The sequence below is a fragment of the Charadrius vociferus genome, unplaced genomic scaffold (genome assembly GCF_000708025.1).
Source record: "Charadrius vociferus isolate BGI_N301 unplaced genomic scaffold, ASM70802v2 scaffold49, whole genome shotgun sequence".
Taxonomy (NCBI): domain Eukaryota; kingdom Metazoa; phylum Chordata; class Aves; order Charadriiformes; family Charadriidae; genus Charadrius; species Charadrius vociferus.
Genome location: NW_009661375.1, coordinates 4028428 through 4053571, shown reverse-complemented (window position 1 = coordinate 4053571; position 25144 = coordinate 4028428). Strand labels below are relative to the sequence as shown.

At 47.9% G+C, this 25144-nt stretch overlaps 1 protein-coding gene across 1 annotated transcript in view; it reads left to right on the top strand.

Annotated features, from left to right (window-relative positions):
• Positions 1-25144, top strand: part of FERMT2 (fermitin family member 2) — a 58745-nt gene that overhangs the window by 15028 nt on the left and 18573 nt on the right. The window contains exons 2-3 of the mRNA XM_009893949.1: positions 11281-11514; positions 24458-24592. Of these exons, the coding sequence (XP_009892251.1) occupies positions 11281-11514; positions 24458-24592 (369 nt within the window). The remainder of the gene's footprint in view (positions 1-11280; positions 11515-24457; positions 24593-25144) is intronic.

Genomic DNA, 25144 nt, shown 5'->3' with positions numbered 1-25144 from the left:
AGAGTTGTAGTAACTTAGTTTTCTTGCCCAGGTTTGCCTTTTGCCCATTGCAGTCTTTGTCCGGGCTGGAGCTTCCACCAGGTAGAACTGATGGGGCAAGGGAAGAAAAATGCCCATAAAATGAGAGGGAAGGTTTTTTCTTTTTTTTTAATCTTCAGAGTCCTGTGCTTCTCAGCTTTTCTTGTACTCACCCGTTTTCCAGCGAGGTTGCAGCAACTCTGGGCGCTGATCGCACTCCGTGGCCACTCAGATACAAACCTCGATCGGGAGCTGTGTGCACGGCATGTCCCTGTGCCAGCGTTGGTCCCTCTGCTGCAGACCGGGTGGGATCTTAAAGACCTCCACTTCTGGGTAGAACATGGGTGAATTTGGACAACAGCTTGAGAACAGCATTGGGAGGGCATAGGCAAACAGGCACACCAGCAGTTGCATAAACTTTCTCCTTTATAATCTCAGCTTGGAAAACAGCTAGACAGCAACCAAAAATTCGTCTTGCCAATTATTACATTTTAAATCTGTTACCAGCTGATTATACATGTTTGTTTGGTGATTGTTTTCTTTTTTTTTTTCTTTTTCCCCCCCCCCTTCTCCCTGCAGGCGTATGTACTTTTTGGAAGGGTTAATTGATGAAACTCCAAATTCAATTAGAAAGTCTGCATTTTATGAAATTGCCTGGAAAGAGCTATCTCGCTGTCTTGCTGAGCTTCCCTCCCTCGCTGATAATACGCAGAGCTCTGCTCGACACGACGTCTGGCTGGAGAGCCGTCTGCAGCAGAAATTGTCTTCCCTGCCACCCCACATGTCCTGCCCTGCAGCTTTTGTGCCTGAGCTTGGTTCCGTGATGGGTGAGGTGGACCCAAGCTCAATGTTAGACGTCTTAAAGCACTTTAAAAGTGTGGTGTGTGCGTCAGTGAGCTTGGGCTAACGGATGTGGAAATAAATAAGAAAAATGGTGGGGTTTCATCCCCTCCCTGTGGCATCTCCCCACGGCGCTGCAAAGGACTTAAGGTGGAGATCAGCTTCACCCCAAATCTTACTTTGCCCCAGGAGCTCGTCCCAAAACACATGCGAGGGAAGGCTGGTGGCATGTGAAGCGTTTTTGGCTGCTGTCACTGCCGCAGAGGGACGAGGCTCCTTTCCCTTATGCTCTGCCTGAGGGGACACACTTTGGGTGAAACCTGGATGGTTTGGTGTCCCTCTCCTGCAGACCAGATTCCCATCTGGTCTGCAGGAGGGGGACCAATGCTGGCTCACAGGTTTGGTGGAGGGTGAGTCTGCCAGAGGCATCTCGAGGGTTGCAAACCTCGCTTTCTAGGGGGCTAAGCTTTATCAGAGAATAACCATCGTTAAGGCACACTTGGGGAATTGCCTGGTGAGACTGAAGCTTCAGATGAGAGGTTGGGAATTCAAGTTGCCCATTCTGTCTTCCTTTATCTGCCCTACACATCCATCCCGCCAAACATCCTCTGGCTCCGTTCTGGGGTATGATGTCTTTTTGGCAGGGACCATCTCCCTGATGCCTTGCATTTGTTGGGGATGAGTAATTATTGCAGAGTGCTGGCACCGTCACCCTGGGGCACTTTTCCTTTTTGGTGAGGGAAGGGAAGAGTGATGCATGGCTGGGGGGTGAGGGAGCGCCTGGGCTGATAGTCAAGGCAGTTGAGTGCTCCCTGGAGAAGTGGTTTTCCTTCCTTCCTTCCTCTGCTGCTGCGTTTCTGTCCAATGCTTCCTATTTTGTGCTGGATGAATCATGGAAACCACGCTCCGTAATTGAGTTTTCTGCCATTTCTCTTGATTCCGCAGGAGGCAGGGAGCAGGCAGTGAAAGCCTCCTCTGGTGGGGTGCTTGATGAGTGGGGGGAAATACACAGCAAAATCAGATTGTAAAGATCCTCTTATTATTAAGAAAAAAAAAAAAACACAACCTAAATAATAATCCACCTTTCATTTATTCCTTCTTGTGGAAAAATGAGCAAGACAAATTGCTCTGGGGTGCTGGTGCAGAGATTTAAAGCAAGTCTACACGATGTTTGCAAAGACCTTCCCGAGCCGACGGGGGCTTGATAGCGTGGGGGTGTTGGGAGAGGGGGGTCAGGGTGGCCCCAGCTTTCAGATCCGCTGGAGGATTTCTCGATGTTTTGGCTGGATTCGGCAGCGCTGCAAAACTGCTCTCCCTGCCCGGGGGTTTAAACAGGATTGGGTGTAGCTTCACTTAGTGGGTGAGCAGCTTGGAGAAAACCCATAGACCTCCTGCTGCAAGAGATGCTGAGAAATAAAATAGATTTTGGTATATATATATGTATGTCTAATAAATTTACGCATAAAACCATAATAAAAGCATGTAGTTACCTCCAGGGCAAACACCGTATGCTCGGTTCGCAGTTTGCGGTACAGATTGCCCGTGCCTTTTCCTATGGTGGGATAGCCTCAAGTGCTGCGTGTCGGAGGCGTAAAGCAAATTTAAAGGGGGTTTTGCTGTTCTTTCCACAGGCGAGTGGCATCCGTTCAGGGCAAAGGTCCTTGCCGGTGTGGCCGGCACAAGACAAATTATTTCAGCCCTAGAAAGAGAGGTATTTGTGTTTCAGTACTAGCAGTGCAAGTGGTGGATGCTGCAGTGGCATCTTAATGAATTAAATTTCCAAGTGCTAGTTGAGTAATCCTATTAACACTGAAAAGAGCTTCCTTCCTAGAGTTTACTTTAAAAGGGGAAAAAAAAAAAAAAAAAAAAAGTAACTTTCAGGCTTGTCAGGATTTGCTCTTCTCCCCGAAGTGCGGACCTGCCTCCGGCAGAGATGCCTGCAGGCTCAGCATCCCGTGGGTCGAGCAGCTCGAGCGTGGAGGAGCAAAGCCCTGCGCTGCCAGGAGCAGCGTTTTCAGGGACGTTTGGGTTCAATATATCAGCCACGTGCTTTTGCAAAGACGCTCATCGCTGGTGTGGGCTTGTACAGCGTCCCTGCTCCGCACGTGCGTTATAAAAGAATACTAATGATTTAGAAACGAAGTGGTAACGTTTCACGGGGGCTTTTGCCGTGCCACCTCACTGGGCTGCGTACACGGTGGGCTCTTCAGGAGGAAGCTTTGGGTTTGAGCAACGAAAAGATTGACCACCGTGATTTTTTTATCGCCTCTTCAGCACTTCGCTTACCGTCCTTGCCCTGTGGAGACGTGGGCCTGCCCTTGTAAACCTCACTTATAAACCCAATAAAAGGATGCTTCTTTTCTCCAGCAGCGTAGCAGCGCATTCCCTCATTAGCAGAAGACGTTCCCTAATTTTTCTGAGCAAGGACACACTGAACATCTACATTCAGCGTTGCGTCCCAATGTGCTCAGTGTCCTCCACAGGTGGTGGTTTTTTTTTTTCCTCCTCCTTTTTTGATTGCTCTTGAATAGCTCTCTGCGACTACACGGCGTGCTTTGACGTCAGGATTTCGTGGCGGTGAACCATGAGCGTGTCCCCTGGCACGCCGGGACAAGAGGGAGGTCTCCTGCACTCGGTCGCACTCACAGGGATCACACTGTTGGGAACAAGGCTGCTTTTGTCCGTATTTTTTACTTATTTTTTTTTAACAAGTCAAACTATTTTTCATGCAAGAAAATGTTCTTTTTAAATTCCAGCACAGGTCCTCCCTGTTTTGGACACCTCTGTGGGTGTGTGTAGATGTTCTCCTGAAAACAAAGTAGGATAAAATAGTGGTGATAGTTGCCCGTGGTGGTATATACAGGAGAATTTGAGGTACCGCTTTTTATTTACCAGTGGGGGAAAAACCCTTCTGCAGGTGGTTGCTGCAGAATGGCTGCTGTACATTATATTTTTCATAGCCTGTGTCAAATACTTATGGGGCACACGATTAAAACCCCCTATTAAATCTCATTAGTACCAAGAGCATCAGATTGTTGTGGCTGCAGCTTTATTACAGCAGTCTGATAATAATTTCACAGGCTATTTATCTCTGTGTTTCAAAGTGTAATTTTTCAAGTGTTGTGCCCAGAGGCTGGAAGGATTCTTCTTCCATTTTGAACTTTGTTCTGCAACTAAATCCCCATCGGGGGGTGGAGGGGAGCCTGCTCCAGTGCACACCATACCCCAAAAGACTCAAATCCCCACTAAAAAAAATAGATTTTGCCCCAAGACAGCAACAGTGTCACCCAGCAAAACACATCAGCATTTCTGTTGGACTCAAGATAAATGCAAACAGCTCTGTTTTTTAAATTTTTTTTTTCCCCTGTAATTATGCTAGAAGGAGTGGCTTTGGCATGTTTAAAGGAATCTGCAGTTAAAGAGGTCGGTATGAGCAGCGAGGAGGCGATGTCCTGTCCCTCCCCATAGGGAGCAATGGGTTCAGCTATACAGGGATATCTGTGTATGTGTATACACACCTATAAAATATCGATACACATATGTGTGTACCTGTATTTTTAGATATAAATATATATTTACATTTGCATGTATAAATATATATTCAATAGGTAAATATATTTTATACACACACACGTACATATATATATAATTCTGGCTTGCTTTTTTTTTTTCCTTATTTTTGACCGCAGCGATGTTAGCCCAAAATGAGTTCGGTGGCATCGTAGGGTCGCAGAGCAGCCTGGGCACATCTATCTCATGAAAACCCAATCCCTGCAGCAGTTGGGGGGAATCTTTCAAAAGCAAGCGATGATCTTGCAGCCGTCCCCAGCAAACTGTGTAGGTCTGGATCCGATCCATGGAGGTGCAGAAGCCGATCCCTGCGTCAGCATCCGCAGGTGGGGGAAGGAAACGCAGCGGTATTTAATGGTTGTATCAGTAGTTTCTGAAAAGTAAATAATATTAATGACCACGAGAGCAGGCGCTGGCTGGAGCGGGACCTTCAGCAGTGCTCTTGGCTGTAAAAGCTTTCTTTATTCTTGCCCTACCCCAGACCCTCTGTCCTGCTCCATGCACCGGATTAGCCATTTTTTGGTACTTTTGAGTGTTTCGGGAACATTGCAATATTCTCTGATGTTTTTAGTGACGTGAAGATATGCCTTCAGACCTCATTGACACACACCACTTGATAGTGGAAATCCAAAGGAAAAGGAAAACCCACAAGAGCAACCACAGGAGGTTACGTGCAACGATTTTTGGTGTTGGGTTGTTTTTCTTTCCCTCCCTCTTTTTCACTTTTAGCCTTAAATTGCTCTCCTTTTCAAGTTTTTATAATACTTCTGCCTTGCTTTGCGGGCACGATGGCTGCGTGGTGCCTCCTGAGGGGACAGGAGGATGGAGGGGAAGGTGCATCCCCTTCCTGGTGAGCTCGCCCAGGACACAGAGGCACTCCCCAGCTATTTATTGCTGGAGGTCTCTTTTCCTTTCAAGAAGTTTTTCTTCCCCACCAGCTTCCCAAGAGGGGTGTGTAACCAGCCAACACCCAGCCTCTGCCTTGGAGAGCCCCTGGCCGCTCCTCGGGGCTTGCAAGCGCTGGATTAATGTGTTATCAGCAGGTATTTGAGCTTAAAGGTACTTTAATCCCCCAGCTGCCTCTCGAGCTGTCTGCTGCCTGCAGTCGGGGCTTTAAATGTCTTGTCTGCATCTGTATTTTTTTTTCCGATAGAATGTGTATTGCATATTAATTTAAAGAAAAAGAAATGCAACCCGCTTTTTTTATTTTCTTCCATCCTTATAAAAAATCCCGTGACCAATTGCAGCCCATCCGCACCAGACTCATTGGGAAGTTGGAAAGTTGTGGTTTTTTTTCTCGGTAGTTTACCAAGTTAAAAAAAAAACCACTTTTTGCAAGAGGAAACACTTGGCTTGCGAGTTGGTTTCAGTCCTTGCACCATATCTTATGTATATAGCATTTTTTTATATATATGTGTGCGTCTGTATAAATATATGTGTGTATATTTGACACACATATATGCGTATATATATTTTATATATGCATACATTTTATGTGTGTATATATACATATATTTTATATATACGTGCATATATATGATGTAAATGTGCATATATGTCCGTTTATATACATAATGTATTTTTTAAATCTATATATGAATCAATTTGAGGTATTGTGTGGGTAATAGAAAGGCATTTTGCTACCTCGACTTCCCGAGCGTGACTAGACCAGAGGTGGAATAATCATCGTTAAAGGTACCCCCAGTGCACACTCAGCATCTGGGAAGAGCCAGGACCGGGGCGGGCTGCTGTGCTAATTCTGCTCCTGTGGAAAAACAACGGGTGATGGGGATGGGCTTTGGTTCTGCCGTGATTTGTACCGGAGGCGCGTGGTCCTTTCGTATTGCTCCCCCAGGAGAGCTGAAGACTCGAATCCGTTGCTCTAAACGCCATCAATTATAATTAAGAAATGAACTGAAACCTCTGCTTTGGCTGCATCCGCCGCCCCTCCTAAGGTGAAAAGTATTGCAGGCAAACCAGCTTCAGCTGCAAATCCTCCAAAAATCAAGCAAAAACCCATGATGCAAACCAGGCAGGCTTGCAGAAGTTCCCTGTGTACCTACTCAAGCTTATTCGAGAGCTTTCTAATAATCTGCCTCCGATGTTAAGGTGATGGAGGCATTCGTAGGCTCTTTGCTGTCCGATGGATTTAATCAGGGATGTGTGTGTGTGAAAGGGGATCTGGTGCTACCCAGCAGGAGCCTTTCCCAGAGGTGGAGACCACCGCTGCTGGAGATTCCTGCTCTCCAAATAGCAATCTAGTGGGGTTTAACTGTGTGCCGGGGTGAGGGGAAGAGAGGTTTATTTGGTCGTATCGGGACTCTTTTGTTCTGAGCGGTGCACGGAAGGAGGGCCCATCTGCAATAGGGGATATCCCAAAATAACAAGGCAAATACAGTGTTTATGTAAGGCTGGAGACTTGTATACTATTGCTAGTAAGTCATAAGCTCGCACAGAGAGCCTGCCAAGTGACGGCAATGCTTCTGAAGAAGGGAGGTTCAATAGCTGCTGCAGAAGCGGAGCAGAAAAGGGACTTTTAAAATCCACAGATTGGCAGAGGGAAAGCGGCTCCTGGGATAAATGGGCCGTTGGGCAGAGGGGATGGGGCTGCCTCGATCCGTTTTGCACTTTACCAAAATTTGCCTTCGTTGCTTAAATGGTAATTATGTACGTGTGTATCCCTGCGGTAGCAAGCCCAGAATTAACATACACTTTGTATGCATCTCAATTAAGACTTATTTTCTGCCACTTGAATTTAATGGTAGCTGTGGGAATAAAAATCTGCAATTGTAATTATGCTGGACAGGCTGGTGTGATGTGACTGCGGCGAGGCACCAACAGGAATTGAAAGCTAAAGACGGTGAAGGTTTAAAATACTTTATTGAGCAGTTCTTCATCTCTTCCTGTAATGTTCTGTCCTCGCAGAAGTCTTTGCAGCTGTCCGGGTGACTTAGGATGCCTCTTGCATCTGCAGGACTGTCTGAACTGCTTTTCAAGGTGGACGACAAGCTTCCTCTGTGGGTTTTGCTGTACAAAATGTCCTCAGCATCACCCGTGCTGCATCTCTGGCTCTTGGCACGGTTTTGTGAGGCAAATGCAAAACCAGGTTCTTCCTCAAAAAAAAAAAAAAAAAAATCACTGCCAGGTCCCCCAGCCCTCCCAGGCTCCTGGCAGCTGAGGTTTTGGTTCAGGCTGCTCGGTGAGGTGGAGGAGGCGGGGAGTGGGGATTATTTTTGATGCGAGGAAGGAAGCACAGTGCTTCCCTTTCCCGCTGGGCTCCTGGAGCTCCCCATCCCCTCCGCCACTGACAGCTCCAGCCTCCGTGTCTCCACAGCATTCACCTGGCAGGTTCCTTGCCGGAAGTGGAGCCTTGGTGGCAGTGATTCGCTTTGACCCTGGCAAATGTGTGCAGCTCATTTCCACGGATCACTCTGTGCTTTCCTTTGCCCAAGATGCCCATGGTGGGAGGATGCTTCTTTATTTTATTTTAACCTTTAAGTGTGGCCAGCAGGTCGAGTGATGTGATTCTGCCCCTCTGCTCTGCTCTGGAGAGAACCCCACCTGGAGTACTGTATCCAGCTCTGGGGCCACCAACATAAGAAGGACATGGACCTGTTGGAGCACATCCAGAGGAGGGCCACAAAAATGATCCGAGGGCTGGAGCACCTCTGCTGGGAGGAGAGGCTGAGGGAGTTGGGGGTGTTCAGCCTGGAGAAGAGAAGGCTCCGGGGAGACCTTAGAGCTCCTTCCAGTCCCTAAAGGGGCTACAGGAAAGCTGGGGAGGGACTTTCTACAGGGCATGTAATGATGGGACAAGGGGGAATGGCTTTAAACTGGAGGAGGGAACATTTGGATTGGACATCAGGAAGAAATTTTTTACTCTGAGGGTAGTGAGGCACTGGCCCAGGTTGCCCAGAGAAGCTGTGGCTGCCCCATCCCTGGAGGTGTTCAAGGCCAGGTTGGACGGGGCTTGGAGCAACCTGGGCTGGTGGGAGGTGTCCCTGCCCATGGCAGGGGGGGTGGAACCAGATGATCTTGAAGGTTCTTTCCAACTCTAACCATTCTGATTCTATTGCACTGAGGACACCAAAATCCTGGTAGCTCTGATGTTCCTTCCCCCTGCCATGCCATACACAGGTATCAGCCTCATTTAGACTAATGTGGGTGGATTTTCCCACCCAACTAAACAATTCTGTTTCTTTTCCTATTTGTTTGATTGAGATGCTGATGAACACTTGCCGGCTCTGACCATATCTGCTTCTTTCCGTGACAGCGTTGCCATTAGGCTGATATACTTCATGGCTGGAAATAGCAGCTCAGGGATGTGCAAGGAGCATTTAACAGCTCAGAGGAGCTTCTGGATCTACAAACACCTCCACTGAGATTTGCAGCGTGGCATTGGACCTGTAGTAACCATTTAAATTCAATGTCTGGGATCTCTAAAATGAGTTTGCAGTGCTTGGAGACTTACCCAGGCTCTGATAAATATGAAACAGGCAGTCCTGCCACTGACAGTAGTAAGTGGGAAAAGACTGAGCTGAAATAATAAGCCTTCTCATAAAGCTGTAACCCCTACAAATCAGTAACTCGTGAATTGGGACCCTGGTGAAGATTTATAAACCTTTGATCAGATTTAACCGGGCGGTTGGCATTCCCTGGTGTGCGAGGATTGCTCCAAGCCCTGGGTCACGCCTGCTGCCTTGCAAAGCACCAAAGTTTGTCTTGTCAACGTGTTAGTGTTAAACTCAAGCCCACAAGTCAGCTGCTAAACATTTGCCAAGCTTTTTTATATATAACTACCCCATGGGGCAGCCACAGACCTTTACCTTTCTGGGCATAGCCAACGTCTCACTGTTAATTCCAAGTGTTAATTACTCTCAGGCCGAAAGACGGTGCTGTGCATATTCGTGCCGTGGCGTGATAGGTTAATCTGCAGCGTAAACCCAAATCCCCTCTGTTACGGGTAAGTGTTAGTGATTCAAAATGCATTTTTTTTCCCTTGCCCCAGACTGACAGTGCCAATTTGTTCAGCTTTCAGTAGGGCAGAAGTTGGACTTCATTACCAAAGTCCATTGTAATGATTTCTCAGATTTTCTTGAGAGTAGCCAAGGCTTGTGCAAGTTTGCATGCTTTTCTATATTTGGTTTTGTTTAATTTGATTGTACAAAGCTGTTGAAAAGTCTAGCTGAACATTTCCACTTTCTGGCTGCATGATTATGCCATTATACCAGGAGTTCAAGGGAAAAAAAAAAAGCTTCTGCTGGCTTTTCTCTGTAACTCTGAGCTCGAGATCGCGTTTTCAGATAGGGACAGAAAAAAGTTCATTTGTCACATTGTTCTCATCTCGATTAAGTTCAGACGTGGCTCATGGGGATAGTTTTCATGGTGTCTGTCCTGGAGTGTGTTCCTCGGTACCTTCAGCCTGTTTGGTGGTGTGTCTGGTGGGTCTTCGCTCCTGGACTCTGCTGGGACATTGCCCCTGGCTTTCTGGCTGCTGCCCCGCCATGCACGAGCATCGCTGCTGAAGGACAGAGAAAGGAGCTGTTGCCATAAATGTCAGCTGGCAATTTTCATTTGGCTTAAACTGATGTTTCACGTTGGGAATCCAAGATCTGAGGAGGATCTGGAGCTGAAAACTGAATTATTTCATTACTGGTGCCTTAACCTGGAAAGTGCCTTGCTTTCAAGCTCCTTTTTTATTATGAAAATTAAAATAATCCTCATATAAAGTCCATAAGCTCAAAACTTACTGGTAATGATAATTTGCAATATTGAGTGCAGAAGTGTCCCTGTAACTTGTACTGCAGCCTCTTGAGGTTCTTGTGTGCTTGCCCAGGTGACATCCTGCAGAAACGTTTGGTTTTTCCTTTGAAACGAGAGCTTTGGCTGTCCGCACTGCTCTTGCCACCGATGCTGACACCCCCCACGGTTGGTATTTTTGGAGATGGAGGGTTTAGGCTAATCAGAGCTTTGCAAAATGCACCTGCAGCACTTGGATCATTCCCTCCCTTCCTCCTTCCCTTTCTCCTGCATGGTGGGGGGACGTTGCACCGTTAGCGCCAGTTGGTGGTTGTCAGACTGGAAGATGCTCCACAGGAATGGCAGGGAACTGTGGGGAGAGCGGGGCAGGTGTTAGCGAAAAATATTGCAGGTGTTAGGGAAAATATTGCACAGTGGCTGTCTTTTGGAGTTATCACCATGCTTTGGTTCCCCAAATGCTTCCCAACTCGGACGTAACCTTCAAAGAGCCCGTGGTTACGTCCCTGCTGGAAGGAGACGTGGCTGTTGGGTTTTGCATCGTTGTTCCTTTGGAAAGTAACTTTTAGTTTCATTTGGGTTTTCCTTCATCCAGTTTTGTTTGTAGAAACTGAAAGACCTGGAGAAGACACAGTGTTGAATTCTTCTCGCAGACCTCCTTCTAGTTCTGCTTTCTGTGTGTGCCCAGGTGGCTGCACTCACCTTTGGGTACCACAAGTTTCCTATGTGGTGGGGACAGGGAAACCCAAGAATTCATAGTTAACCTAAAAAGCTGTGAAAATCCCTCCCGGGGAAAGTGTGAGGTCGTTCGTGAGCCCCTTGGCTTCATGCTTCAGCCTCATCGCTGCTGGGCTGAGTGATCCACAGACACGTCGTGTCTCACCCTTATTCCTCTTGGGTTCTTTCCTACTTTGATCTCTGAGGTAGCTTCTAGATGCTATTGAGTATAAGCACTTACTTGTATCTGAAAAGGGCTGCCGGCGTTTTTGGATCGATAGTCGCTTCTCAATTAAACGCATTTAAACTTCTGCTTTTGTCTTTTGACGGCTAATTCTGGTCCCGGTTTTAACTGGTAAAATGGTTTCTTTGTTCTAGATGTCAAGAAAGACTGGTCGGATCACGCGCTGTGGTGGGAAAAGAAGAAAACTTGGCTCCTTAAAACGCACTGGACGTTGGACAAATACGGGATACAGGCTGATGCCAAGCTCCAGTTCACACCTCAGCACAAGCTGCTTCGCCTTCAGCTGCCCAACATGAAGTACGTCAAGGTGAAAGTCAACTTCTCGGACAGGGTCTTCAAGGCGGTTTCTGACATCTGCAAAACGTTCAGTAAGTAGCAAGTGCCGAAAGCCGCCAGTGGGGAGGTCATCGTTTGGTTTGGCTCCTGCCTGCCCTTTGGCACGTGTGCTCATATCGTGAACTTACTAAATTAATGTTATTTTCCAGCTTCAAACATCCAACGGTCACCTGGGCATCGAGCAGCCTGGGTATCCTCTATTTTTCCCGTGCAAATCTAATCTTTTATGTGTAAATACTTCAGTAATGGGACCGATCACACCACAGACGTGAGAAGAAATACATTTTTTGTGCTGAATTCTGTTTCATAGCAAGGCTGTTCTCAGTTTGGTCTTAGGCAAGGCAGTAGCAGCCCTGCTTTATGTTAAAGCTGCTGGTGTCGGGTCGTAATTTTTTTCCTGCAAATTTATGTGCTAGATGAAAAACAAACCCTGAAATAGGAAACCTGCCAGCTCCGTGGGTTCTCTTTCAGTGGAAAATCATATTAGAGATTAAGTGATGATGCTTTACTGTAAAACTGTCTGGTGGAGGGAAGGAACCGAGTCTCCCCCTCTCCTCCCCAACTCCTCTTCACGCTGTTAGCGTGACCAGTGAAGAGCTTCCCAGTGGGATGACACACAGATTTATTTTTCTTTAATATATATTTCCCTTGTTGAGGAGAAGCCCCAGTAGAAAGGGTGGATCATTTCTGACCAGGTATACAGGACTTGTCACAGGCTGCTGCTTTCGTGCATCACTTTTTACCCATCTTCACAAATTTCTCCTTCTAAAAGGCGGTGCTATTTTCTCCCCCACATCAAAAAAAAAAAACCCAAAAACCAGGAGATGGTAACTCTGCTCCGAGAAACTCAAATAAGCACTCGGCGTGGGCTCCATACCAGTGTGCTTCCCACTTGCTCCCCTCCTAAAGGAGCCTGCAGCCGGACCTTGGCTGTAGTAAATCTATTTCTGCTCTCAAAAAGCAGCCAGGGATACTCTTGGCTGACCCAGTTATTTTGTGAGGCAGGAAGAGCTCAGCTGTACGTGCGGTGTTACGGCGTAGCCTCCGGCGCATCTGTGGTTAGGTCGGTATATATAGCTGCTTACGAATTTTTGCTATTTCTCTCCTGGTTTTGGTGTGGGGTTGTTTTTTTTTTTTTTAAATATAAATATTGGGCAATTTCTCCTTAAAATAGAAAAGGCTTAGCCAGCATTATTTCGTAGTTGATCTTCCTTCCGCCCCCCTGCTGCCCATTGCCATTTTTAATGCCATGCTAGACAGAGAGGTCGCAGGCGTCTGCTTGGTTGCTGATGAATCTTTCTCGCAGTGAGTCACGTCAGGAAATTCTGATACAGTTAATCACGTAACAAGAGATCCTTCACTGACGCCGCCGAGGAGTCAGAACCTTACATGGGCTTGAAGCAGCTATTTATTCAACTCCAGGGCTCTTGGTGTATTTATGAACAAACCAGCAGAATAACGCTAATATTTAAAGATGTAGAAGGGGGGAAAAAAAGCCTCTCGGATAGCTGCAGCCCAGCTGTGGTAGTGTGGTAGGAGCTCTCTGCAGCAAGCAGGGGGGACACATCTGTCGAGGGTGGTTCTGACTTGCCTCCCGTGGCATTCAACCTGCTGGAATAAATATTCCTGATTTTGGGGAAAGCCATATTTTTGCTGGAAACCTCACTCCTTTTAGCAACTCTCACCAGCCCGAGCTCTTTGAGGGCGGAAGGAAACTGCATGGCCGAATACAGTGATTAAATCTTGTTTAGCCCTTGTCTTTGTGTTTACTGGGAGACAGATGTTGAGCAGAGCTACGGGGAAGATGGCCACATCAGCTCAACATCAGCCCGAGGGAAGAGGGTGTTGGGACGTGAGGAGCTGGCAGTGGGACTGGGAAGCTCTTCCCTGGACCGCAGAGGTATTTGGACACCTATGTAATATAGCTATAATAGGTGTATTTGGACACCTTATACACCTATTATGTTTACAAATATATATAGATCTAAATAGACCTCTTAGATATACACCTGTATATAATAGGTGTCCAAATACACCTGTTATATTTGTATCATACGGGTGTCCAAATAACTCAGTGGACCACTGAAGAGCTTCCCAGTGGGATGACATACAAATTTATTTTTCTTTATTATATATATGATATATAGGAACCAAAAGCTCCTTAGGGCAAACACCAAACCGCTCCATGCGAATCCCAGTCGCCATCCGTCCTTTCTTCCTCTGTGTGTGACCTTGGTGCTGTGCCGTGGGTCAGACACGTCCTTGAGCACAGGGTCCCGGAGCCGAGCACTGACGGAGGCAGGAGCTAATCTCAGCCGGGAGGTCACGCGCTTGCCGGGCGAGAGGCTTTTCTGCCGTGCAAAATCATCCCAGGGGTGTCATGCTGAGTTTGCACAGGGCTTTTCGTTCCTGGAAGGTGTGGGGGATATCTGCCCCACGCCTCGGTGCCCGCTGCGGCTTGCCAAACATTAGAGTGGCTGTAGCGTGGTGGGGTCATCTGGGCCTGGGAGCTCACATTTTCCTTTTTCTCTAAGAAAACCATCTTTTGGGGTCTTGCAGACCGTGCTATAACATTTTGCCAACCTGCCTGGTTTCCTCTTTTTTTTTTTTTTTTTTTTCTCTTTTTTTATTTTCTCTTTTTCCCCCGTGGGTTACTCTGCTGCCCTATTTTTCTCCCATTACTTTTTTCCTGCCCTCCGCAGCATCTCTGCACAGGAGCCCTTGTACCCCATATTAATCATGCTAATTGCCTCCCCAAGGAAAACTGAGTAGGTATTTCAAGGCAGAAAGAGGTGAAAGAAGTAGTCCGTGCTCTAACAGCGTAGCTCTTGTCTCTGGAAATCCCTTGATTTTTAAAGTTAGGGTCCAGTGTGGCCTGGACCGATGTCCAGCAGAGAGAGCTGTGCTTGTGAATTGCTCGTATTTTGGCTATAACTGTTTGCTGTCTTTGCCCCCAGAGCATTTAATTACACACTTCAGTAATTTTAGCATATGGCATGATTAATGAGTAATGTAAGTAATTCCTCATGTTGCCGGGACTGTAGCTGGTTGCATTTATAAAATCCTCTATACGCAAGCGGGAAAACACTTGGGTGAATTATTTCGGGTTGTGCCTTTTCTTATATTCCCTTTAAATTGCACCCAGAGGTGTCACCTTTGCAGCGTGTGGTTGCTTTTTAAAGAAAAGTCTCTGTTCTTGTGCAAAGTTACTGCAAAGGGCAGCTCTCACCGCCGGCCGGGCTGCGGCTCCCGGGGGCCAGCCCGGGGGGGGCTGTGGGAAGATGCTGGAGCCGCTCGCACATCCCTCGCTTTCTTGGAGGTCGTGCGAAGCCGGAAAAAAACCCGATCTCATTCCCAGTAGCTGGATTGCAACCCCTCAATTCCCACAGCAACCGGTCGGGAGGTTTAATGGCAGGGACTGAGGGCTGCCTGCTGTAGGAGCAGGCGGGAGGAGAGGAGCCGGGAGGTGGAATGGATGGGCAGCCCTCACCCGAAGGGTGGGCTGGAAGGCCGCCCGGAGGCAGCTGCTGGCAGGCGACACTGGCCTGAAAGGCCAGCTTTGATCTGCAATTAAAGACCAGAGAAAGAGAAAGTAAAACTTCACTTATGGGTTTTTTTGGTTGGGTTTTTTTTGGAGCAGCAGGGTTTATGCTGCCCGCCTGACAGGCGCGGCGTGCGGAGGTTGGGATGGGACGCTGCCTGCGGGGCTCCTGCGTGCCCCCCTCCTCTCATTGTCCCGCTGGGGAGATATTTCTGCCCAGCAGACAGCCCATCAAATACACAAATGCAATTTGATGGAGCTGCCATCACCACTTTATTGCTGCAGGTGGGAATATCCTCATTGGAAAGTGGGATCTGGGGAGACAGGAGATGTGGCTCCATTGCAAAGCTCCCGCTAACCCATCATCCTACATAACAACGAGCAGAAAAATCCTCTTTTCCTCCCCAACGGTTGCATTGCAGATCTCCCGCTAACCCATCATCCTACGAGTGGAAAAATCTTCTTTTCCTCCACAACAGCTTCATTTGATTCCAGGATAGCAGACGCTTTGCATCTGCTCCTGCCCCGAAGCTGCTTCCTTACAGCATTCCCTTTCCCCTGCTGCTGCCTGTATTTTTTTTCCATGTGTCCTGGGAGCAGTAAGGGACTCCAGGCAGGATCTGCTGCTGTGTTGTGGGCACGTGGGAGAGGAAAAGCAAACAGCGAGATGCAAGTGTGAAGGCTTTTTCCCATGCCTCGGCGTTTCCTGCCCCGGTGATGCTGCTTCTCGAGGGGAAACAGCGTGTGTTGCAGAGTTGCAGGGCGAGGGGAGATGTGTGGATGGCGTAAATGCTTGCTTCTTTCTCCTCTTCTGGTTATGAAGATTTGGGACCTAAGGTGTCTTCCAGCCTGAACAGGGGTCATTCCAGTTGATGCTGGTGGGAGCTGGAAGCTCTGGGAGGAGGACGTGGTGCCAGAGCTGGGAGGAGGTGGCTCTGGGCAGAAGCTCTCCAAGATTCATGACTGCTCCCTCCCTTACCCGCCCTGAGGCTGTGCAAGAGGAAGAAATTCCCTTCAGGTCTTTTTTGTGTTTTTTCCCCAGAGGCTGGTAGGGCATCACATCCAGCTCCTGCCTGGTAATCCTCAGAGCTTCATATGAGTTAATCACCTGTTTCAGAAAACAACATCTGTGGAGCATCCTGTGTCGGGTAGCGGCAGTTTCCATGCCCGCACCCCGTCTCGCTCCGGTCCCCACCTCCCCGGGGGCGAGGGATGCCACCAAATTGTACCCCTCTTGCGTAGGGTAAGGGTGGTCCCATCCTGGGGAGCTTGTAGGGCTGGAGGAGGAGGGATGGGATGCAGAGTCCTGAGAGGGTGATGGGCTGCTTCCCCTCACCTCTCCTGCCCCAAAATAATGAGCTGCCTGAGGCTGTGCGACTGAGGGTGGTGGCAGGCCGTCTTCCTTGCTTCAGCCTCCAGCCACCCAACGCAGCGTGGCATTCAGCGTGACGCAAGCCTGGCCCGAGCAAGGCGACACCGTCTTGAGTCTAGACAACGAATATGACCCTACCTTTTTTTTTTTTTTCTTTATAAATGGTCTCCGCTCCAGTACAGAACGTCCTCTGACTTCTGAAGTATTTGTAATATTTCCACGCCCTCAGTTGCCAAAAAACTTCTATAACATGCCGCTGTTTTTTTTTTTTTTTTCTTTTGCAAAACTGAAACCCTTTGGTACTCCAAGATGCGCAGCGTTCCCAGGGCTCTGCCTGTACCCATTAGCACGTGGAGCCGCGCAGCCCCAGCCCAATTGCTTTCCGGGAGGCAAAGCTGTCTGGAGTTTATCCTCATCATCGCAAACCCCCATCGCAAACCTCTTTAAATCTCTTTTTCTTCCTTCCTGCTCCACTGGAAAATAAAGTAGCATTTTTCCTAAAATAGTGAGGCTGAAATGAAGACCTGGTAGATGCACGTGAGCATCTTGGAGGGGGGTGTTTGGGGAATGACACCAGCATCTTGTGGTACAGTCTCTGGATGCTTAATAGCACCGTGAAGATGCTCGGAGACAGCATTCGCGTACCAGCATGGAGACAGACCCGGTGAAACACCGAGGAAGGATTTGCTGCCTTTTGCTGCCACGAGCAGAGAGGTTTGGCAGTAGCGCAGCTCTTTCTAAATATGTCTAGGGGATGGGTGTGGAAGGAAATCTTACCATCTAGAGAGTCGGCCAAATTGCAATGTACTCAGCTTTTTAAATTGCGAGGCCCAAGTGTACGGCTGCCAACTTCTTCATTTCGGTCTTTTCCTCTTTTATTGCTTGCCTATATTCATCTGCAGCTGTTGTGTAGGATCCAGACGAACACCAGAAACTGGGCTGTAAGGGAAAGAACCAGATTTAATTGCAAAGTGACTGAAATGGAAAAAAATATTCCCCTTTCTCCCCACCCCCACCCCTGTCCCTGTCCTGCCTGTCGAGTAGCATCAGGTTGTATGTCACCGCGTGAGTCAGTGAATTTTTTCATCCTTACTCTGCTGTTGACAGAGACCCTTTAAATAGACTTTCATCCTGAAGACATTAGGAGATGCTGGCAAAGCCAATGCCACCGCCTTCCTTAAGATTGTTCTGATTGCTCTTTATGGTCTGGTGCAGACGGTGTAAGTGGATTTTTTCTCTTGTTTGTGGTGCCTAATTTAATTGAGTTTGATTTGACTTCAGCTGCAGTTCAGACACTTCAGGGGCAAGGCTCGAAGTGCTGTCTGTGCTTTGAGAGGCATGCGGATAACTGGAGTCTGGGGATTTCGTCCCACTCGCAGAAAAAATCATCCGAACATTCAGCATTTGTTGACTCTGTCTCTCTGACAGCCCTTTTTATTAGCCTTGCAATAACGCTTGGCTTCATCGCCGCTGGCTGCCTCCTCCTCCTCCTCCTGGGTCCCCCCTGGCTGATGGTGCCTGATTTCTGCTCTGGGTACCATTCACGCAGACGGCATTTGTCAGCAGCAGTTATGCCGCTGCAAACCTCACCAACCTCGGGTTTTGGGTGGTTTTGCATATTGCTACTGTGGTGGCAAGTCAGTAAGTCACCAGGCGCTTGGGTTTTCCACGCTGAATTTGGGAAGGCTCTGGCAAAGCCCCTGCCAGGGTCAGCCCCAGTTCGGTCTGCGCCCGTGGCACTCATTGGGCATCTCAGGAGGCTTTGCGGGATGTCCTGACATAGCTGCATGGCCCTGGGGCAGCAAGTGGAGAATTTGGCTTTTACCCAAATAAATATTTAAGCAACCAGGCAGCTGAAGAACCCATAATAAAATGTTCTGAATGTAGGCGGGTGTACAAACCTAGTAAACTGTGCTCAGGGGATGAGGACCTTCTCCGCCATCAGATACTGCCCAGTGTCCGGTACAACCATGGTCTTATCTCCAGGCTCTTCAAAAGTTATATAAGTGTTTTTTTTTTTTTTCTTCTTGCCTCTGGTCTATTTTGCAAAACTTTATCTCGAGTGACTTTATGTTGAAGATAAGTCGGATACTTAGTTCTGTAAACTCAGAAATTCTGTAAATTCAGGAAACATGATCCACAGAATTCACTCATTCCACAGCAAAATACATTTGTTTGGGTTTTTTTTAAGTCTGAAATGGGAGAGAAATGGGGTTTGAGGTCTCATTTTTCTGAGAATCGTCATGTCAGTGCTCAAAGGCTGTAATTTTTATGAGTCACTGCTTCGAGACAGCAGTGATCCAGTGCAGAAACGTCCTGCTTCAAAACACATTTCCTAACAGAGGGCAACTGGATCAGCATTAAAGAGAGGATTTCCCCTAAATACTGTCTGTGCTACAAGTAAAATTATGGAGTTTTTAGGCTTCAAGAGCTAACCAGGCGAACCAGCTCTCTGGCCTTTCAATGGGGACAGAAATCGGGTGGAAAAATGGATGCTAAGAGCTTCTTTGGAGACTTAATTTTTCTTAATATATCAAAACTGAATATTGAAAGTAGCGTGATTTTCCGTCATTTTAAATTTTGGGGAAGTCAGCACATGCTCAGACGGCGCTTCCAGTTGATGGTGCCGTGTCGCATATGGAGGTGATGGAAGAAAACCGCGAATCTGATTTCTCGTGGGAGTGAGACCCCATCTCTCGGAGCACTGAAATTGTCACCGTGTGTCCCCCGATCCCTTGGGGTGCTGCTTGGTGGGGTCTGGGGACCCCACATCTTGGATGGGGACAAAGCAGCAAAATCATCCCTTCACATCATGCCGAGACGTGGATTTTGGTCCCGTCTCTGACCACAACTGCTTTCCCGTCACAATATGCCTTGGTGGTTAAAGATGCAGCAGCTGCAAGATTTACTTGGTGGATTTAATGCAAAAGGGCATAAATTGTGGATTTTACACCCTGCAAAGCGGATATTTTTCTTTAAAGCCAATTTTCTGGCTGCAGTTGATGCGGTGTCCTATGAAGAAGGCGGGTTTCATCCCAGCTCTGCTGTTTGTCTCTGGCTGGGAGATAAATGGGCACAGCTGGGCTGGGTGAGCTGTGCAGGGGCTGGATGAGGAACGGGGGATTACATGGAGGGGAAAAAAGGCCAAGGGTTTGTCTTCAGAGCGACACAGCACGGGCCCAAGTAGGCTTTTGGAGGCAGATGGAAAAGAAGATGCTGTAGGGAATAAAATGGCTTCATCCAACGGTTGGAAGAAATTTTCTTGGAGCTTGAAAGCCACCTGCCTGGTCATATTTTTGAAATGCATATATGTGTGCTCCTCTTGCCCAAGGGCATTTCCCTCACTTGATAAAATCACAGAATCATAGAATGGTTTGGATGGGAACGGGCCTTCAAAGGCCCTTGCCGTGAGCAGGGACATCTTCAACTAGATCAGGTTGCGTAGAGCCTCGTCCAACCTGACCTGGAATGTTTTGAGGGATTGGGCATCTCCCACCACTCTGGGCCACAAATCCCCTAAGTTTGATGAAACCCATCTGCTGGAATGTAGAGCTGTAGCAATGTTAGGGCTCAGCCACAGCTGCAGATGTCAAAATATGAATGGTTCCCAGTCAGATCACAGAATCATTGAATGGTTAGAGTTGGAAGGGACCTTAAAGATCACCCAGTTCCAAACCCCTGCCCTGGGCAGGGACACCTCCCACCAGCCCAGGTTGCTCCAAGCCCCATCCAACCTGGCCTTGAACACCTCCAGGGATGGGGCAGCCACAGCTTCTCGGGGCAACCTGGGCCAGTGCCTCACCACCCTCAGAATGAAAACTTTCTTCCTGATCTCTAACCTAAATCTGCCCTCCTTTAGTTTGAAGCCATTCCCCTTCGTCCTATCACTACATGCTCTTCCAAAAAGTCCCTCTCCAGCTTTCTTGTAAGCCTCCTTCAGATACTGGAAGGCTGCTAGAAGGTCTCCCTGGGGCCTTCTCCAGGCTGAACAACTCCAACTCTCTCAGCCTGTCCTCGCAGCGGAGGGGCATCAGCCCTCGGATCATCTTCATGGCCCTCCTCTGGACGTGCTCCAACAGGTCCATGTCCTTCTTGTGCTGAGGACTCCAAAGCTGGGTGCAGTACTCCAGGTGGGGTCTCTCCAGAGCAGAGTAGAGGGGTAGAATCGTCTCCCTCGCCCTCCTGGCCACACTTCTTTTGGTGCAGCCCAGGGTGCATCCAGCTGAAAAATGGTTTTGGACCAATTTTTGGGTGGCGCTCTCCGCTCTGTACTGAGCACATAACGTCGCAGATGGTTTCTGCTGGCAGCTGCCACCAGCAATGCTGAGGCTGCTCAGTAAGAGGCTGGATAGCTGGATTTTCACACGCTTCCACAATAAATAGAAATAAAATGCTAAAAGGATCATTTACAGTAATTTCTAGTAGACTTTGCCAGTGCCATCTGTCTCGTGTGTACAGACAAGCAGTCTCTTCTAAAGCAAACACAGCCCTCACCAACGCATCAATTGAAGAGTCAACACATTAGCCTTGTTCAGAAGGTGACTTCTCCTGGTCCACCCACATTTCGCTGACCCTTTTTCCTTCAAGGTGACCTTTGGCAGGAGCAGCTTGGCTTCAGCTGGAAAACGTGGATGAAATAGTTAACGGAGGGTTTCAACTGGGAATTTGGGGCCGAAGTCAAACCCTGGGGAGATGTTTTACCCTACGTGAACAACTCCAGCAAATGGGCTCCTCCAGGTGGAGTGGGACTTCGTAAAAAGCCCAAACCTATATAAAGGACTTGAATTTTTTTGCATCTCTGGGATACTTTAAGAATCTTTCTCTTCCTCATATGACCAGAAAACAGGGGCTGGGGCTCTGGAGCGGTTTCTTGTCCCAGTTTCCAGTTAGCTGGAGCCCTACCATCTGCAAGCCCTTACACCCTGGGGTCGGCTCTGCTTTAGCTACAGTAACTAAACACCATGTTTGCCAAGCCCGCCTCTTTTCAAAACACGCTTAAAGACCCTTTATACACTTATTAATCATAAGCAGCGGCAAACAATTTTTTTCACCAACCGTTTACCGAAAGATTGAAACGTACAAAGTTGCCGCTCGCTATTTCTCTACTTCTGGGGTAGGAAATAAAACCAGCGTCGCTCTCTCGCTGCTTTTCTGCTCTCTGCTTTTTAGCACGGTGGGCTTTATTTTTAATTTCTCCTGCAACCCTCAGCTGGCTGCAGTGGGTTTGTAGTTTCGGAGACGATGGTATGTCCGGCAGACTGCTGATTAGGAGAAATTTGCAGCTTGTCGGTGGGAAACGTGGTCAGCTGCAGGGAAGCAGGGATGCTCCGGAATCGCAAGGATGCTGCTGCCTTTGCCGTGCTCCACAGCCATGCGCCCTTTTGAAGCAGCTGCCGAAAACTTGCCCGTATCCTTTGTAATCCGACGATAGCGTCACGAACAACTGAGGGACTATAAAAAGTGGCTTTGAAATCAGATGGTCAAGCTTTGGGCCGTCTCCAACAGATTGCTTTCAGGAGCCGAGCTTGGCCCGGAGCCCTTCTGTTGGCCTCTCTGAATGGTTTCAGCTGAGGAGCTGTATCAGTTGCTAATGCACCATAAATAAACATCAGAGTATAAACCTTGCTAGCAAAATACCAGGGGAACTCCTCATTTTAGGCCGTGCTGCTGTGTTGTCCCTTGCGCATGACCCTGGTTGTCCCAGCAGATTTTTTCGTCATGAGGTAAGCTGGCTGTGATAAATGGGAATGCGAATAGCTGTCTGGATTCATACGCTAGGTATTTATTGCTAGAAATGGTCAAAAAGTTGTGCGGTGAAACTTAACTGTTGGTTAGTGGGTGCGGGGAGAGAGTTTAGCATGACAATCCGTATGTAGTAATAATAAATCAGTGTTAAATTAAAGCTTAAATTAGATAAAGTTTATATATACCAATAAATAAAATATATAAATGTTATATAAATACATAAATAAAGCTTAAATTAAAGGTATGCCAGATGATGTTTTGGGATGACCAGGGACATGAGAGACAGTTAAATCCAGAGGTGCCCAACCTCTGGATTTGGGAATGCCAGGGCTGGTTGGATCCATCCCTGGAGGTCACCTAAAATCAAATCCCCCAGACGTGACGGGCACGACGGGGTGGTTGTTGGTGCGCAGGCTGTTATTTAAAATAGCAGGGGGGGGAAAAAAAGGGGGGGTGGAAAGCAGAGGTTGTTATTTAAAATGTCATGGCAGGGAGGCTGTCGCGGTGTCCTCCCTGGGAGGAGACAGCCCGAGCTGTGATGCTCACCCTGTCTGCAAACAGGGGGACGGAGCCCAGGGACGTGACCTGTCAGGGAAGCTGTGCTTTAATGCATTTTTTTATTTTTTTAAAAAGTAATTTTTGGAATGTACTGTTCGTAATGGCAGCCATCCCCTGACAAACATGGAAAAGCTCTTCTGGTTCATCGGCTCACGGTGTGTCCCAGGATGGGGCAAGGGGGGAGCACAGCTCCCTTCCAGCCTGGTGTTTCCCCGCTTATGTGCGGTAAGGAAAGACGCTGGTGTGAGTCGGGGCAGACACATCTGCCGTGGGGATGTGTCCCGCTCGGGTCATGTGCTGGGCACCAAATTCCAGGTTTTAATTCTGTTAATTATATTTTGGTGGCTGGGAGTGTACAGCACACTCCGCTGCTGCCAGCACGGTGGCTGTGCAGGGGAGGGGGGTGTGCAGGGTGAGATACGAACCCTGTCACCTCACCTCGTTAGAATAATGACTTATTGTCTTCCTCAGCATTCCTCTTGGTGGGAAAATACAGCCTGGCTGCAATGCAACCACCTCTGTCTCCTCTGCCTCCCGGTCTCCCTTGCAGCTACAGCTGCGGGCTTCCATGTGGATGGGACCGGTGGCTGCTTTCCTTAGGGCATCCCGAAGCCAAAGCTTCGCACATCTCCGTGCAGCTGAACATTTTCAGGTGATACACGCAGAAAAATCAGAGCTAGAAACAAGACAGGAGCTTGAACGTGGCCAGCCAGCTGCAGAGGAGAGCTCCAAAACTCTTCCTTCCAGGCTCAAGCATGACCCATAATCTCCTTTTTTTCTAATCCAAGCTGTATTTCGGAGCTCTCCAACCTTTCTGAAGCCTTTCATCATCGCAATAGGATGGCTTCGTGCCCAGGTGAATGCTTTTCCAGGTCAGTTCCCACATATCGACTGAGGACAGTTTAGAGTAGACAGGGGTTTTGTTCTCCCCTCTTGGTTTTTGCAGCGCCGGCGAGGGACTCCTGGCTCCCCTCCAGTCCCTCCGTGGTTTCGGTGGTACGATGGATGATGGGCTCAGCTTTCCGGGAAAGCTCCTTCTCTCTTGGAAGCGACTGCAGCAGGCATAAGCAAATCCAAAATAGTGCCTTTGTAGGAAATCGCCCTAAAATTCTCTTTTTCATTAGCCCCTCCCCCCACCCCATACTCCCGTGGCTTAAAACACAAACGCACTGTGATGCTCTTTATTTTAAATAACGTGGTTTTATAATTTTTCACGCTGGTTCTGGGCAAGGAAGTGGGAGAGATTTGCTGTCAAATGGAAACGCTTTGGCCGAGATCTCTTTGAAAAGCGGGTGCCTTAAATACAGGCTCTAAAATTTCCAGTCTGATGTGTAAATAAATGGCCAGACTCTGGGATTGCTCCTATGGAAGTGAGAGTACCTGGCCTGTTACCTGCCTTACCCGTTGCCCCTAAATAGGGGTTTACATGCTGATTAATATATAAAAATATATTTATATTTCAGATAATGGGTGGGAATGGTACTACGCTCTGCGGCAGGGACGGGCAGTGCTTGTATTTGCGTTTGAGTGGCTGTGCCTGGGAAATTCCACGTTTTACCCAAATGCTATGTTACCTCTCCAGCCAAGGACAGTGCTTGTTTCCAACAGGCTCGCAGGGAAAATATTCTCAACTTGATTTTTAACCATTGCAAAGCAGGAAAATCAGCCGAGGGAGATACTGCACATTGCTGGATGTTGTTCCTAAAGTTCCCCTTTTTTTCCATCCCGCCTGTGTAAAAATGGTCCATTTTCTTCCCAGACATCAGGCATCCAGAAGAGCTCTCCCTTTTGAGGAAACCCAGAGATCCGTCAAAGAAAAAAAAGAAGAAGTTGGATGATCAATGTGAAGACGATGCCTTCGAGCTGGAGGGTCCGCTGATCACACCAGGGTCGGGTGAGCCGGGGCTTGCTTTGCGAGGATGGGCTTGGAGGGAAGGGGTCACCAGGAGGTGAACAGATAATAAAATGGGTGGGGAAAAATGACATAGCCATATCGGTCTGACCTAATTGCTTAAGGTCTGCGCAAGAAACGGACCTCAAATAAATTCCACAAATGATCCAGGGCTGTAGCACTCGGTCGCGGTCACACGGATGCATGCCTGAAGCTGTCACGCATATGGGGGAGCAGAACAACGCCAGACTTTATAAAATAAAACAGAAACCAAGTGTGACCAATTTAACGCTCAGATTGTGTTACTGCAAGGTTTTCTTACCCTATTAAGAAAGGAGTTAAATGGAAAATTGTTCCTAATGTCGAATTCCAGGTGTGTTTTAGGCAGCACCACCATTCTACTCCTTATTTATAGCCCAGCAAAACCAGTATTTTATTAATTGCATTAGTGTTCCCTTAATGTTAAGGGTGTGACTATAGGTTGTAATGCTAAAAAAAAAATAAAATAATCTTTTTATTGCTGGGGGGTTAGTTTGCCCGTCTGGCTTACAGAAC